The 13,743-nt window shown below is 31.3% G+C and overlaps 2 protein-coding genes across 3 annotated transcripts; both read right to left on the reverse strand.

The window, feature by feature from the left end:
• Positions 1-560: 560 nt before the first annotated feature.
• Positions 561-5,400, reverse strand: LOC113650033 (putative C-type lectin domain family 20 member A). 2 transcript variants are annotated; one of them, XM_047815999.1, is made up of 6 exons: positions 5,238-5,400; positions 5,028-5,071; positions 3,509-3,895; positions 2,770-3,117; positions 2,328-2,416; positions 561-1,824 (listed from the first exon to the last, which is right to left on the reverse strand). In XM_047815999.1, the coding sequence occupies exons 2-6, from the start codon at positions 5,059-5,061 to the stop codon at positions 1,717-1,719; spliced, it is 966 nt and encodes a 321-aa protein (XP_047671955.1). In that variant the 5' UTR covers positions 5,062-5,071; positions 5,238-5,400; the 3' UTR covers positions 561-1,716. The 2 variants fall into 2 exon arrangements, with proteins under 2 accessions (XP_047671955.1, XP_047671956.1); XM_047816000.1 differs by lacking the exon at positions 2,770-3,117.
• A 2,541-nt stretch (positions 5,401-7,941) lies between these two features.
• On the reverse strand, positions 7,942-10,092 carry LOC113650006 (C-type lectin domain family 1 member B-like). Its single transcript, XM_027157990.2, has 4 exons — positions 10,077-10,092; positions 9,156-9,503; positions 8,719-8,807; positions 7,942-8,252 (listed from the first exon to the last, which is right to left on the reverse strand). The coding sequence occupies exons 1-4, from the start codon at positions 10,090-10,092 to the stop codon at positions 8,133-8,135; spliced, it is 573 nt and encodes a 190-aa protein (XP_027013791.1). The 3' UTR covers positions 7,942-8,132.
• Positions 10,093-13,743: the final 3,651 nt, after the last annotated feature.

Raw genomic sequence — 13,743 nt, forward strand, 5'->3', positions numbered from 1 at the left:
GAATTCTATAGATTCGATTTGCTCTAGAGGTGTTTGGAGTTTACAAAGGCAGAAAAAAGAAATGTTCAAAAAATGTTTATGAGGTTTAAGAGGTTTTTTCACTTTGCAATCTAAATAGTCATTTGTTGCTGAAATAAACTACAGCACTTTAAGTATCAAAACTCAAATAAATCAAAAAGTAGGAAAAAGATAAATAAATAAATAATCAATGATAAATAATAATAGTGGCGAAGTGTAGAGTGTTAAACACACAGCACTATAACGATACTGACACCTCGGAAACCTCAGCGCTGGTACAAAATAAGTGCTCCAGACTATTTGAATAAATTTTATTAACAAATATAGTGTTGTGTGATGGATAGAGGCACAAGACAAACATTTACAGCCATCTATAAAAACTAAAAACTATAAATCTTGTTTTAAAAGGGAACAAATATCATGTTTAAACAATTGTAGAGGAGCTACAACAAACCTAAATAATTTGTCTGAATAAATAAAATGTTAAAGTGACTGTATGGAGTTTACAGCACTGTAACACACCATATTATTTCTCTACTTGTTTTACGTTACCTATTTTTTATTTCTAATAATCACAGCAAAAAGCTTAAGTTGAATGTGATCTTTATCTGCCTTTGACCTAATTTTGTGGGGAATAATCATTTTTGACAAACAATCTGATTTAAAAAGTGATTTTGTTGTGTTGTTGTTCTTGCTGCTGTTGTTGGCCGCTGTACGTCCCTAAACATATTGTTTTGAATGTATTGACCACCAAATTGTTTATTTAAAACAGTGCAAATGAAGTGGAAGAGATTTTAATGTGGGTTAAAAGGTTTTCTGGCTGCACTGAATAGAAACTGCGATTACACAAAAACAAAATTCTTTTATGACTCAGAGATCAAGTGAAATTAGAATTCCTGATATCGCAGTTTCTTCATATTTTTTGAAAAATCTAAAATGTTACATCTATATTAATCCCTAATGACCAACACAGATACAAAGTATGTAGCTAGACAGACAAAAGAAAAAATAAAGAACCTTTAGCTTCCAGGCTTTACTGATTCCAGGAAAGACATTTTTAAACATTTTTTTGATTTTATTTAATTTATTTTAATAATATGAATGTAGAGACAGCAATAAATAAACAAATGATAAGTAAGATGTTAATGAAAGGCACAGATACTATCAATTGAGCTGTAATAAGCAGAGGCATCATGAAGCATGTTAGTGGATGTGGTAAAGTGGTAAAGGTCACTACTGTCATATAATGTCATGGGAAATGAACATAACAGTCAAGAGCATGTGCAATAACTACAGACTGGATAATTATTAACATCACAGCTACTACCTGGTTCCTCTTTTTAAATATTAAACAAGTAAATGAATAAATGAATAAATAAATAAATAAATAAATAAATAAATAAATAAATAAATAAATAAATAGCAGCTACTGAATGTCTATAGACTAACAATAACTTTAATATAATAATATAATTAATATCATATAACTCTAACCTCTACTCCCAACAAAATATTTCTTCTCTATCACTCAAATAAAAATATTATACATTCTCACTACATATATTGTCATCTGCTTGTATTTCCTCATTTAAAAGTCATTCTACTTGTTTTTCATGTATCTAATTAGATGAATCGTTATCACAGGTATATATTCACATTACGCATAGCTGGAATCTTTAAACCAGGATCATTTGCAGCTTATTTGTTGTCGTTTCCCTTCTTGTAAAAGATGCTTCCGTCTGGCTGCACCTTCCAGGTTACTGTGATGTTCACCGACATGCCATTTTCCTGCAGTTTCTGGATGATCTGTTGATCAGAACCACCAATATTTTATTAATGATGAATAAAAACCTGTTCTGTTACTTTTATTAACACTTTTCCTATCTAATATTATTACTCCTCCAAGGCTGGATAAGCAAAGATGACCCTGGGTTATAGCCAAATTTAGCCTGATTATCCAATAATAATAATAATAATAATAATAATAATAATAATAATAAGAAGAAGAAGAAGAAGAAGAAGAAGAAGAAGAAGAAGAAGAAGAAGAAGAAGAAGAAGAAGACGAATATCTCTTTTTGGGTCAAAGTGCAAAAACTATATTTGGAATATTGGTAGTTCTATAAACCAAATCAACATCCATCCTGTTCTTACAAATTCATAATTATATATAACAATAAAAACAATAAATGCTTTTATTTACCTGTCAATACAACAACAGATTAACACCTTACATTAGTAAAATATCCAGAAATAGTTTACAAGCAAAACAATAAAATTCAAGCACACAAAAGATCCATCAGGAAACGTACCAAATCTAAAATAGTCGACTGCACTGCAGGGTCAAGCACACTCACATCCGACATCACTTGCAGTTTCAGTACTTGTGTCCTATGTAGATCTGTGGAAGACAAAACACACACCTCAAAATGTATAATTCAGAATATTCAAGCCACAAGCTCTGATTTGAACCCTTGGTTCAACAGACAGCATAAAAAAGTGTTAAGAGAGGAAACAACAGAATGTAGAGCAAACACACACACACACACACACACACACACACACACACACACACACACACACACACACACACACACACACACACACACACACACACACACACACACACACACATAGAGAAAGAAAACATGCAAAGAAGCTCCACAAAGACAGCAAACAGAGAAAAAAACGGAATAATATTTTATATTATCTTGTTATTTATGGGGGTAGTATACAAGAAAAATAAACACTTACAAGCAGAACAGACAAAATAGTGTGCGCCTGAACATATAGTATTAGCGAGGAGTCCGTTTTGTGCAATTCCACAATTCGCCAAGGGATACTTATTATCTGGTTGGTTAACTGCCCATGGGAGGTATGAAGGCACATTTCCATCTGACCACTTCCAAGTTTCTCTTGTTAGACCAATCCAAGCAACATTCCAGGTAGTCGGTTTTATGCATTTTACCGCAAGGGTGAGGTCATCGGTGGTGGTCGTGGTGGCTAAATCTGTGTGATAGGTTCGGCAATATGTCTGAGCCTGAACCCAAGTATAGGTAGGCAGAATGTAGCAAACAAACCTGTTGGCATAACTGTTCCCTGCTGTAAAACAAAAAAAAAAACACATACAGTCTTGATTTGTTACTGTTTCATGGTACTATATTTGGTATGGCTTCTAATTCTATATGTTGCAAAGCAATCATATTCTTGAAAAGGAATATTAAAAACACTAGGAATTAATTTGAATTTATTGATATTGTCATTGACAATATCACTAGGTTTTTGTTCTTAGGGGCTTTTATAATCACCAGGGTTGAACAAAAAACACACTAAAACTAGGAATGCTAATATTAATATTATATACAATCCTTGCACAGCAAGTTGAACTCAAACACAAGACAGACTTTTAATATCAGTACTTATCACATCTCTCAGAGATCTAATAGTTTTGTACAATTCATTCAGGTGTAATGAAATCAGCATGTTGACTCACCATCATAACAAATAAAGGGAAAACTGTAAGTGCAGTCGAGAGGCCACCAGGTTTCTGGCCGGTATATTGTACCACACACATCTATTCCATAATCATCAGGGTATCCTGGTTCAAAGCTCCTTAGAGTTATATTCTTCAATGGCAAATGATTATAGGACCAATACCAGCTGTCCAGGTCATTGTACAGACCTGTCCAGACTGGCAGTAAATAATTTTTCCTATTCATTGCATTAATTAGCTTTTGTTGGTCACTTGGATCTGTAATTGTATAAAGATCAAGGTGGTTTGTCCTGCAGTAATTCTGTGCCATTGGCCATGTCATTGCTTGCTTGATGAGATGAGGGACAACTTGTGGCCAATTTTGGATGGATAGAGCAAATGGGAAACCTGTTGACAATAAATAAATAAATAAATAAATAAATAAATAAATAAATAAATAAATAAATGAATGAATGAATGAATGAATGAATGAATGAATAAATGAATGAATGAATGAATAAATAAATAAATAAATAAATAAATAAATAAACATAGTAATAAATACATTGTCTGGTATTCAGCCACCAAAAGGCTGTCAGGTGAGAATAGCATTATTTAACCCTTTCTGCTGGAGCATTACAAATCAACTTATCAGAGGTTTTTAATCAGTATAATTAAATGAATTACTTTATTGACTCTAAAATGAGTCAGAGCTCTGTTAGCTTTCAGTGTGAGACATGTGTTTTTACTTCTGCTTGATAACTTTACAGAGAATTTTAGTAGTTAAAGATAATGTCTTCACATTTTAAATTCTTATGAACAAGGTTTTATATCAATATTTCCAAAACAATCTTTTATAAATATATTTCCAATCTCCCCCCAAAAAACAGAAAAACTACAAATTCCTCAGTGTCTACTTTCATAGGAGCTTCATATTAACCCTCACTGTGTGACATGAATAAGACGTCCCATGACAAACATGAATTAAACAGGCACAAATTTTAAAAACGTTTTTCCCCCTAACACAAAGCCCATACAGTATGAGCCAGATAATATTCTAGAGGAATTTTTGTAAGTAAATAAAGATTTTTTTATTTCAGCATATTTTGCCTGAAGGGTATTCTGTAAAATGTCACTATTTACACCATTGTGACTCGGCACTAGCACTAGTGTACGATGCATTATGTAGTCAGATTTATACCTGTGTAGCATAATGGAGTTATGCAATATTATTACAAAAATTACATTGAAATCTAAAAATAAATATGATAAGTGTCCTATATGATTTTACTCATTTATACTGGTTAATTATGCCTTACTACTATTAAAAACCTGCTGATCATTTCTGTGGTATATCATTGATTTATTGGTTAAAGCAAAAAATCTGAATAATGTAAACAAAACATGGAATAATTTCTCGAAATGTAATTTCATTCATTCATTCATTTTCTACCACTTATCGGGTCACAGGGAGCCTGTGCCTATCTCAGGCGTCATTGGGCAAATTTGATATAAAAAAAAGTTCTAAATCATTTCTCACCCATCAGACACAAGAGACTGAACATGTTCATCATAATCAAGTAGCTGTAGAGCAAAAAGAAACGATTTATTTTATAGCTTAAATTATAAAAAGAGTAAGAATCTCAAACAAAATCAAATATCACAAAACAGATTTAAAATAATAATGTAATAATCTTTTTACTGATATAGACATAGACATGACTGACATAGAGTGCGACAGTAAACATACCGGCAAACGTTGAAGATTTAAAGGTTAAATGTAAAGACTCAGGCGATCTATATTTCACACCTTCTCTTCATTCAGCATCAGACTTTTGTGCTCAGCTTGTGATGGAACCTTAATGTTCCACAACCTTTTATGCAAAATGATCTTCATTTCCATAAAGGAGATTTCCATGATTTCCACTCATAATATCTGAACCAGACATTTCAACTTAAAAAGAAGGGGAAAAAATCTTTAAAGAAAATACAGAAATATAAAAATACAGAAATGTTTTATACAATTTAATGTAGTTTATATAAATTTTTAATTAATCCGAAGTGTTATCAAAAACCTTATTAGTTAGAAAATAATGACTATAATGATTATAATGACGATGTTAACCGATTCTCCTAACTAATAAAAAAAAAATTGAAAGGTTAAGACAAAGAATTAAACAAAACACACAACTGCTTCAATGCTTCAGTCTGTTGTTCTCTGAATTAGCAAATGAATAAAACAGGAATAAAACGCTGTTGCAGTTAAAATACAAGCTTCTTGTTTTGGTTAGTTTGATAGAGACATGGATGGAAAAATTAAATTGGATGAGATGAAGGAGGCAGTAAAAATATTACTGTGGGAAAAATTGAAGAAAGGAGAGATAGATGGTACCACAAACACACTTAATTTAAGTAGTAGTAGTGTAATGCAGAACGGAAAAACTTTTAACCATTGTCGTTGTTGTTGGTCAAAAACACTGTACTTCCCTAAGCATATTGTTTTGAATGTATTGACCACCAAATTGTTTATTTAAAACAGAGCAAATGAAGTAGAAGAGAATTTAATGTGGCTTAAAAGCTTTTCTGGCTGCACTGCATAGAAACTGTGATTATACAAAAACAAACTTCTCTTATGATCAAGTGAAATTAGAATTCTATATCAGGAATTTGTTGAAATGTTTTCCACACAAACACTGTACAGATTACAAATTACAACATATTATTTTTCTTCTTCTTCTATAACATAACAATTCGGTCTGTATTCAATTAAATTTTTTAAAATTTCAGATATAAATGATAGAATAACACAAGGGCTGGACGTGCTAACGCATTATTATCGCTTCATTATTAAATTATGTTATCACTAGTTAATGCAGGTTTTTTTTAGAATCATATTATTTTGAAAGTCGGTTGTTAACTGGCTCTGAATACACATACAAACAAACCATGGGTCACAGGAGGGGTGAAATAGTTTGGGTTAAAATAAAAAGAGACGGGAGACATCTTGTCTTTCATGGGAAATTTTACTGAACAAATCTGCATAAGAGACGAAACTTTTTGTGTAAGTTTGCAAGCAGAAAAACCAATAGAATACAGAGCGCGCATGGCCGCTCAATCCCAGCATTCACCGCCGACATCTCTAGCGCCGATGCTCATGGGAAATGCAGTTTGTTTAAAACAAATGTCGTGAAGGCAAACAACAAACCCATTATAAACATTAAAGCAGCACTAAAGTTTAACTTTACATTTAGCATTGTTCAATATCAATACTAGTGCAAATAATAAATTGCAACAAGGGGTGGGATGTTGATCAGTAATATCTGGGGAAAGAGACAAAAGTACCAAACTCTTAAATGGATATATTCAGTGTTTCTGCTGGTACTTGTTAAAAAAGAAAAGAAAAAAAAAGATTTATAAATGTTAATTTGCTGTTGCTCTGAAGTTCCCTGTTATAATGTTATGATCGAGGCTCTGGACTCTGAACATAACTTGTTTTTCTATAACAAACTAGACAAAACTGTAATGCACTGCCAGTAACAAATAGCTTTGGTTTTATATTTAATTTGATTTGATTAATGATTAAGTTGAGATTTACAAGAAATATTTTAATTGCTACTGTGTAAAGGGAATACTGCTGTTAAAAAAGTACCTTTTAAGTGTTTGCAAAGCAAATGTTATTGCACTTTTGTTCATATAATAGTACTTTTAAAATAAAAGTGTGAAATCTATTTCTTTTGAATTCATTATTGAATTTTGTGCATAATAATGTGATTACTTGCAATAAAAAATTATTTGTTGCCCTGAACCAAATATTACATAAAATTTAGATTAATCCCTAATAAGCCAGTCAGAAGCAAATTATGTAAGAAAGACAAAAGTATGACATAGTATGCTAGGCAGAAAAAAGAGAAAACAAAGAATCTCCTTCTTACAGAGAAGCTTCCAGGTGTTACTGATTCCAGGATAGACTTTTGACATGTTTATTTAATTTTATTTATTTATTATAATATGAATTAACAGACAGAAATATACAAATGGTAGGTAATATTTGAATGAAACTCTCAATCATTGATTATAACCTTAGCTGTAATAAGCATGTTAGTGGATGTGGTAAAGTGGTAAAGGTCACTACTATATAATATATAATATAATATAACGTCATGGGAAATGAACATAACAGTTAAGAGCATGTGCAATAACTACAGACTGGATAATTATTAACATCACAGCTACTACCTAGTTCCTCTTTTTAAATAATAAATAAATAAATAAATAAATAGATAGATAGATAGATAGATAGATAGATAGATAGATAGATAGATAGATAGATAGATAGATAGATAGATAGATAGATAGATAGATAGATAAATAAATAAATAAATAAAATCTACTGAATGGCTATAGACTAGCAATAAAGTTAATATAATAATATTATTAATATCATATAACTCTAACCTCTACTCTCAAAAATATTTCTTCTCTATCACTCAAATAAAAATATTATACGTTATCACATCTTATATTGTCATCTGTTTGTATTTCCTCATTTATATGTCATTCTATTTGTTTTTCTTGCATCTATCTAAATAAATCATTATCACAGGTATATATTTAAGACATTACACAGTATGCATTAGTCGAATGTTTAAACCTGGGGCATTTGCAGCTTATTTCTCTTCTTGTAAAAGATGCGTCCGCCTGGCTGCACCTTCCAGGTTACTGTGGTGTTCACCGACATGCCATTTTCCTGCAGTTTCTGGATGATCTGTAGATCAGAACCACCAATATTTTATTAATGATGAATAAAAACCTGTTCTGTTACTTTTATTAACACTTTTCCTAATATTATTCCTCCTCCAAAGCTGGATAAGCAACGATGATGCTGGGTTATAGACAAATTAAGCCTGATAATCCAATAATAATAATAATAATAATAATAATAATAATAATAATAATAATAATAATAATAATAATAATAATACTCGAAGTGCAAAAATAATAATCAAAGTGCAAAAACTATATATGGAATATTGTTTGTTCTATAAACCAAATCAATATCAATCCTGTTCTTACAAATTCATAATTATATATAACAATAAAAACAATAAATGTTTTTAATTACCTGTCAATACAACAACAGATTAACACTTGACATTAGTAAAATATCCAGAAATAGATTACAAGCAAAACAATAAAATACAAGCACACAAAAGAGCCATCAGGAAACGTACCAAGTCTAAAATAGTCGACTGCACAGCAGGGTCAAGCACACTCACATCCGACATCACTTGCAGTTTCAGTACTTGTGTCCTATGTAGATCTGTGGAAGACAAAACACACAGCTCAAAATGTATAATTCAGAATATTCAAGACATGCTACAAGCTCTGATTTGAACCCTTGGTTCAACATAAAACATAAAAAAGTGTTAAGAGGGGAAACAACAGAACGTAGAGCAAACACACACACACACACACACACACACACACACACACACACACACACACACACACACACACACACACACACACACACACACGCACACACACATACAGAAAGAAAACATACAAAGAAGCTCCACAAAGACAGCAAACAGAGAAAAAAACGGAATAATATTTTATACTATTTTGTTACTTATGGGGGTAGTATACAAGAAAACAAAACACTTACAAGCAGAACAGACAAAATAGTGTGCGCCTGAACATATAGTATTAGCGAGGAGTCCGTTTTGTGCAATTCCACAATTCTCCAAGGGATTATTATTATCTGGTTGGTTAACTGCCCATGGGAGGTATGAAGGAACATTTCCATCTGACCACTTCCAAGTTTCTCTTGTTAGACCAAACCAAACACCTGTCCAGGTAGTTTGTTGTACGCATTGTATCGCAAGGGTGAGGTCATTGGTGGTGGTCGTGGTGGCTAAATCTGTGTGATTGGTTCGACAATATGTCTGAGCCTGAAACCAGTTAAAGGTATCCTGAACGTAGCAAACAAACCTGTTGGCATAACTGTTCCCTGCTGTAAAACAAAAAAAAAAAAACATATACAGTCTTGATTTGTTACTGTTTCATGGTACTGTATTTTGGTATGGCTTCTAATTCTATATGTTGCAAAGCAATCATATTCTTGACAAAGGAATATTAAAAACACTAGGAATTAATTTGAATTTATTGATATTGTCATTGACATGCTTGACTTTGACAGACTGGATTTTAGAAAATGCAGAACACCAAGGTTGTTTTTGTTCTGAGCCTCTTTAAAAAACACACTAAATCTAGGAATGGTAATATTAATATGATAAGCAATCCTTGCACATCAACTTGAACTCAAACACAAAACAGACCTTTAATATCAGTATTTATCACCTCTCTCAGAGATCTAGTACAATTCATTCAGGTGTAATGAAATCAGCATGTTGACTCACCATCATAACAAATAAAAGGTAAATGGTAAGAGTAGCAATCGACAGGCAACCATTTTCCTTGCAGGCCTATTGTACCACACACATCTAGTCCATAAGCATTAGGGTATCCTGTTGCAAAGTTCCTTAGAGTTATATTCTTCAATGGCAAATGATTATAGGACCAATACCAGCTGTCCAGGTCATTGTACAGACCTGTCCAGACAGGCAGTAAATAATTTTGCCTATTCATTGCATTAATTAGCTTTTGTTGGTCACTTGGATCTGTAATTGTATAAAGATCAAGGTGGTTTGTCCTGCAGTAATTCTGTGCCATTGGCCATGTCATTGCTTGCTTGATGAGATGAGGGATAACTTGTGGCCAATTTTGGATGGACAGAGCAAATGGGAAACCTGTTGACAATCAATCAATCAATCAATCAATCAATCAATCAATCAATCAATAAATAAATAAATAAATAAATAAATAAATAAATAAATAAATACACATAGTAATATATACATTGTCTGGCATTCAAGTTTCAAATATCAATCCGCCTTGAATAAGTACAAAATTGCAAGGATGCCATACACCAAAAGGCTGGCAGGTGAGAATAGCATTATTTAACCCTTTCTGCTGGAGGATTTGAAATCAACTTATCAGAGGATTTTAATCAGTATAATTAAATGAATTACTTTATTGCTGCAAGTTTTATCTAAAATGAGTCAGAGCTTTCAGTGTGAGACATGTGTTTTTACCTCTGCTTGATAACTTTACAGAGAATTTTAGTAGTTAAAGATAACGTCTTCACGTTTTAAATTCTTATGAACAAGGTTTTATATCAATATTTCCAAAACAATCTTTTATAAACATATTTCCAATCCCCCCTAAAAAACAGAAATATTTATGAAAAACTACAAATTCTGAAGTGTCTACTTTCATACAAAATATGGAATAATTTCTCCAAAAGTAATTTGATCTAAAAATAGTTCAAAATCATTTCTCACCAATCAGACACAGGAGACTGAACATGTTCATCATAATCAAGTAGCTGTGGAGCAAAAAGGAACAATTTATTTCATAACTTAAATTATAGAAAGAGTAAATATCATATAACAAAATCAAACATCACAAAACAGATTTTAAATAATAATGTAATAATCTTTTTACTGATATAGACATAGACATGACTGACATAGAGTTCAACAGTAAACATACCTGTAAACGTTGAAGATTTAAAGGTTAAATGTAAAGACTCAGGCGATCTATATCTCACACCTTCTCTTCTTTCAGCATCAGACTTTTGTGCTCAGCTTGTGATGGAACCTTAATGTTCCACAACCTTTTATGCAAAATGATCTTCATTTCCATAGAGGAGATTTCCATGATTTTCATTCATAATATCCGAACCAGACATTTGAACTTAAAAAGAAGGGGAAAAAATCTTTAAAAAAAATACAGAAATATAAAAATACAGAAATGTTTTATGCAATTTGATGTAGTTTATATAAATTTTTAATTAATCCGAAGCTTGATCTAAACCCTTATTATAGTTAAAAAAATGACTATAATGATTATGATGACGATGTTAACCGATTCTCCTAACTAATAAAAAGAAATATTAAAAGATTAAGACAAAGAATATTAGATTAAACAAAACACACAACTGCTTCAATGCTTCAGTCTGTTGTTCTCTGAATTAGCAAATGAATAAAACAGGAATAAAACGCTGTTGCAGTTAAAATACAAGCTTCTTGTTTTGGTTCGTTTGATACGGATGTAGATGGAAAGATCAAATTGGATGAGATGAAGGAGGCAGTAAAAGCATTACTGTCGAAAAATTTAAGAAAGGAGAGATAGAGGATATTTTGAAGGAGATGGACCGAAATGGAGACGGCACTCAGATGGTACCACAAACTATTATAAGTAGTATAGTAGTAGTATAATGCAGACCAGAAAATAACTTTTAACCATTGTTGTTGTTGTTGTTGTTGGTCAAAAACACTGTACTTCCCTAAGCATATTGTTTTGAATGTATTGAACACCAAATTGCTTATTTAAAACAGTGCAAATGACGTAGAAGAGAATTTAATGTGGCTTAAAAGCTTTTTTGGCTGCACTGCATAGAAACTGCGATTGTACAAAAACAAACTTCTCTTATGATCAAGTGAAATTAGAATTCTATATCAGGAATTTGTTGAAATGTTTGCCACACAAACACTGTACAGATTACAAATGACAACATATTATTTTTCTTCTTCTCTAATATAAGAATTCGGTCTGTATTAATTTTTTTTTTATTTCAGATATAAATGATGTAATAATCCGAGGGCTGGGTATGTTAGCGTGTTATTATCGCTTCATTATTAAATTATTTTATCACTAGGTAATGCAGGTTTTTTTTTTAGAATCATATTATTTTGAAAGTCGGTTGTTAACTGTAATACACATACAAACAAACCTTGGGTCACAGGAAGGGTGGGATGTTGATCAGTAATATCTGGGGAAAGGGAAAGAGACAAAAGTACCAAACTCTTAAATGGACATATTCAGTGTTTCTGCTGGTACTTGTTAAGAAAAGAAAAGAAAAGAAAAGAAAAGAAAAGAAAAGAAAAGAAAAGAAAAGAAAAGAAAAGAAAAGAAATGAAATGAAATGAAATGAAAAGAAAACCAAAAAATATATAAATGTTAATTTGCTGTTGCTCGAAGGTCCCTGTTATAATGTTATGATCGAGGCTCTGGACTCTGAACATAACTTGTTTTTCTATAACAAACTAGACAAAACTGTAATGCCCTGGCAATAACAAATAGCTTTGGTTTTATATTTAATTTGATTTCATTAATGTTTAAGTTGAGATTTACAAAACATATTTTAACTGCAACTATGTAAAGGGAATGCTGCTGTTAAAAAAAATACCTTTTTAAGTGTTTGCATGTTATTGCACTTTTGTTCATATAACAGTACTTTTAAAATAAAAGTGTGAAATACATTTCTTTTTATTTCATTATAGAATTTTGTGCATAATAATCGGATTAATTTCAATTAAAAAATGTATTTGTTGCCCTGAACCAAATATTACATAAAATTTATATTAAACCTTAATGACCAAGTTGAAAGCAAATTATGTAAGAAAGACAAAAGTATGACATAGTATGCTAGGCAGACAAAAGAGAAAACAAAGAACCTCCTTCTTACAGAGAAGCTTCCAGGTGTTACTGATTCCAGGATAGACTTTTGACATGTTTATTTTATTTATTTTATTTATTATAATGTGAAAGTCCAGACAGATATAAAGAAATGGTAGGTAATATGTGATAGAAAGGCTCAATCATTGAGTATAACCTTAGCTGTAATAAGCATGTTAGTGGATGTGGTAAAGTGGTAAAGGTCACTACTGTAATGTAATGTCATGGAAAATGAGCATAACAGTCAAGAGAATGTGCAATAACTACAGACTGGATAATTATTAACATCACAGCTACTACCTGGTTCCTCTTTTTAAATATTAAATAAATAAATAAATAAATAAATAAATAAATAAATAAATAAATAAATAAATAACATCTACTGAATGTCTATAGACTAGCAATAACGTAAATATAATAATATTATTATTATCATATAACTCTAACTTTCACTCCCGAAAAAAATATTTCTTCTCTATCACTCAAATAAAAATATTTGAGTGATAGGTAATATAAGTTATCACAACTTATATTGTTGACTGCTTGTATTTCCTCATTTATAAGTCATTTTACTTGTTTTTCTTGCATCTATCTAAATAAATCATTTGCAGCTTATTCATTGTCGTTTCCCTTCTTGTAAAAGATGCTTCCGTCTGGCTGCACCTTCCAGG

The sequence above is a fragment of the Tachysurus fulvidraco genome, chromosome 7, assembly GCF_022655615.1.
Source record: "Tachysurus fulvidraco isolate hzauxx_2018 chromosome 7, HZAU_PFXX_2.0, whole genome shotgun sequence".
Classification (NCBI taxonomy): Eukaryota; Metazoa; Chordata; class Actinopteri; order Siluriformes; family Bagridae; genus Tachysurus; species Tachysurus fulvidraco.

Excerpts from the sequence above, each read along its gene's own strand:
- LOC113650033 (XM_047815999.1), bottom strand. The coding sequence starts at position 5,061 with ATGATGAACATGTTCAGTCTCTTGTGTCTGATGG. Across the intron at positions 3,118-3,508 it reads TCCCTTTATTTGTTATGATG|CAGGGAACAGTTATGCCAAC; the intron begins GTGAGTCAACAT and ends TTTGTTTTACAG. Across the intron at positions 1,825-2,327 it reads AGTCGACTATTTTAGATTTG|ATCATCCAGAAACTGCAGGA; the intron begins GTACGTTTCCTG and ends TCTGATCAACAG.
- LOC113650006 (XM_027157990.2), bottom strand. Across the intron at positions 8,808-9,155 it reads CTATTTTGTCTGTTCTGCTT|ATCTACATAGGACACAAGTA; the intron begins GTAAGTGTTTTG and ends TGTCTTCCACAG. Across the intron at positions 8,253-8,718 it reads AGTCGACTATTTTAGACTTG|ATCATCCAGAAACTGCAGGA; the intron begins GTACGTTTCCTG and ends TCTGATCTACAG.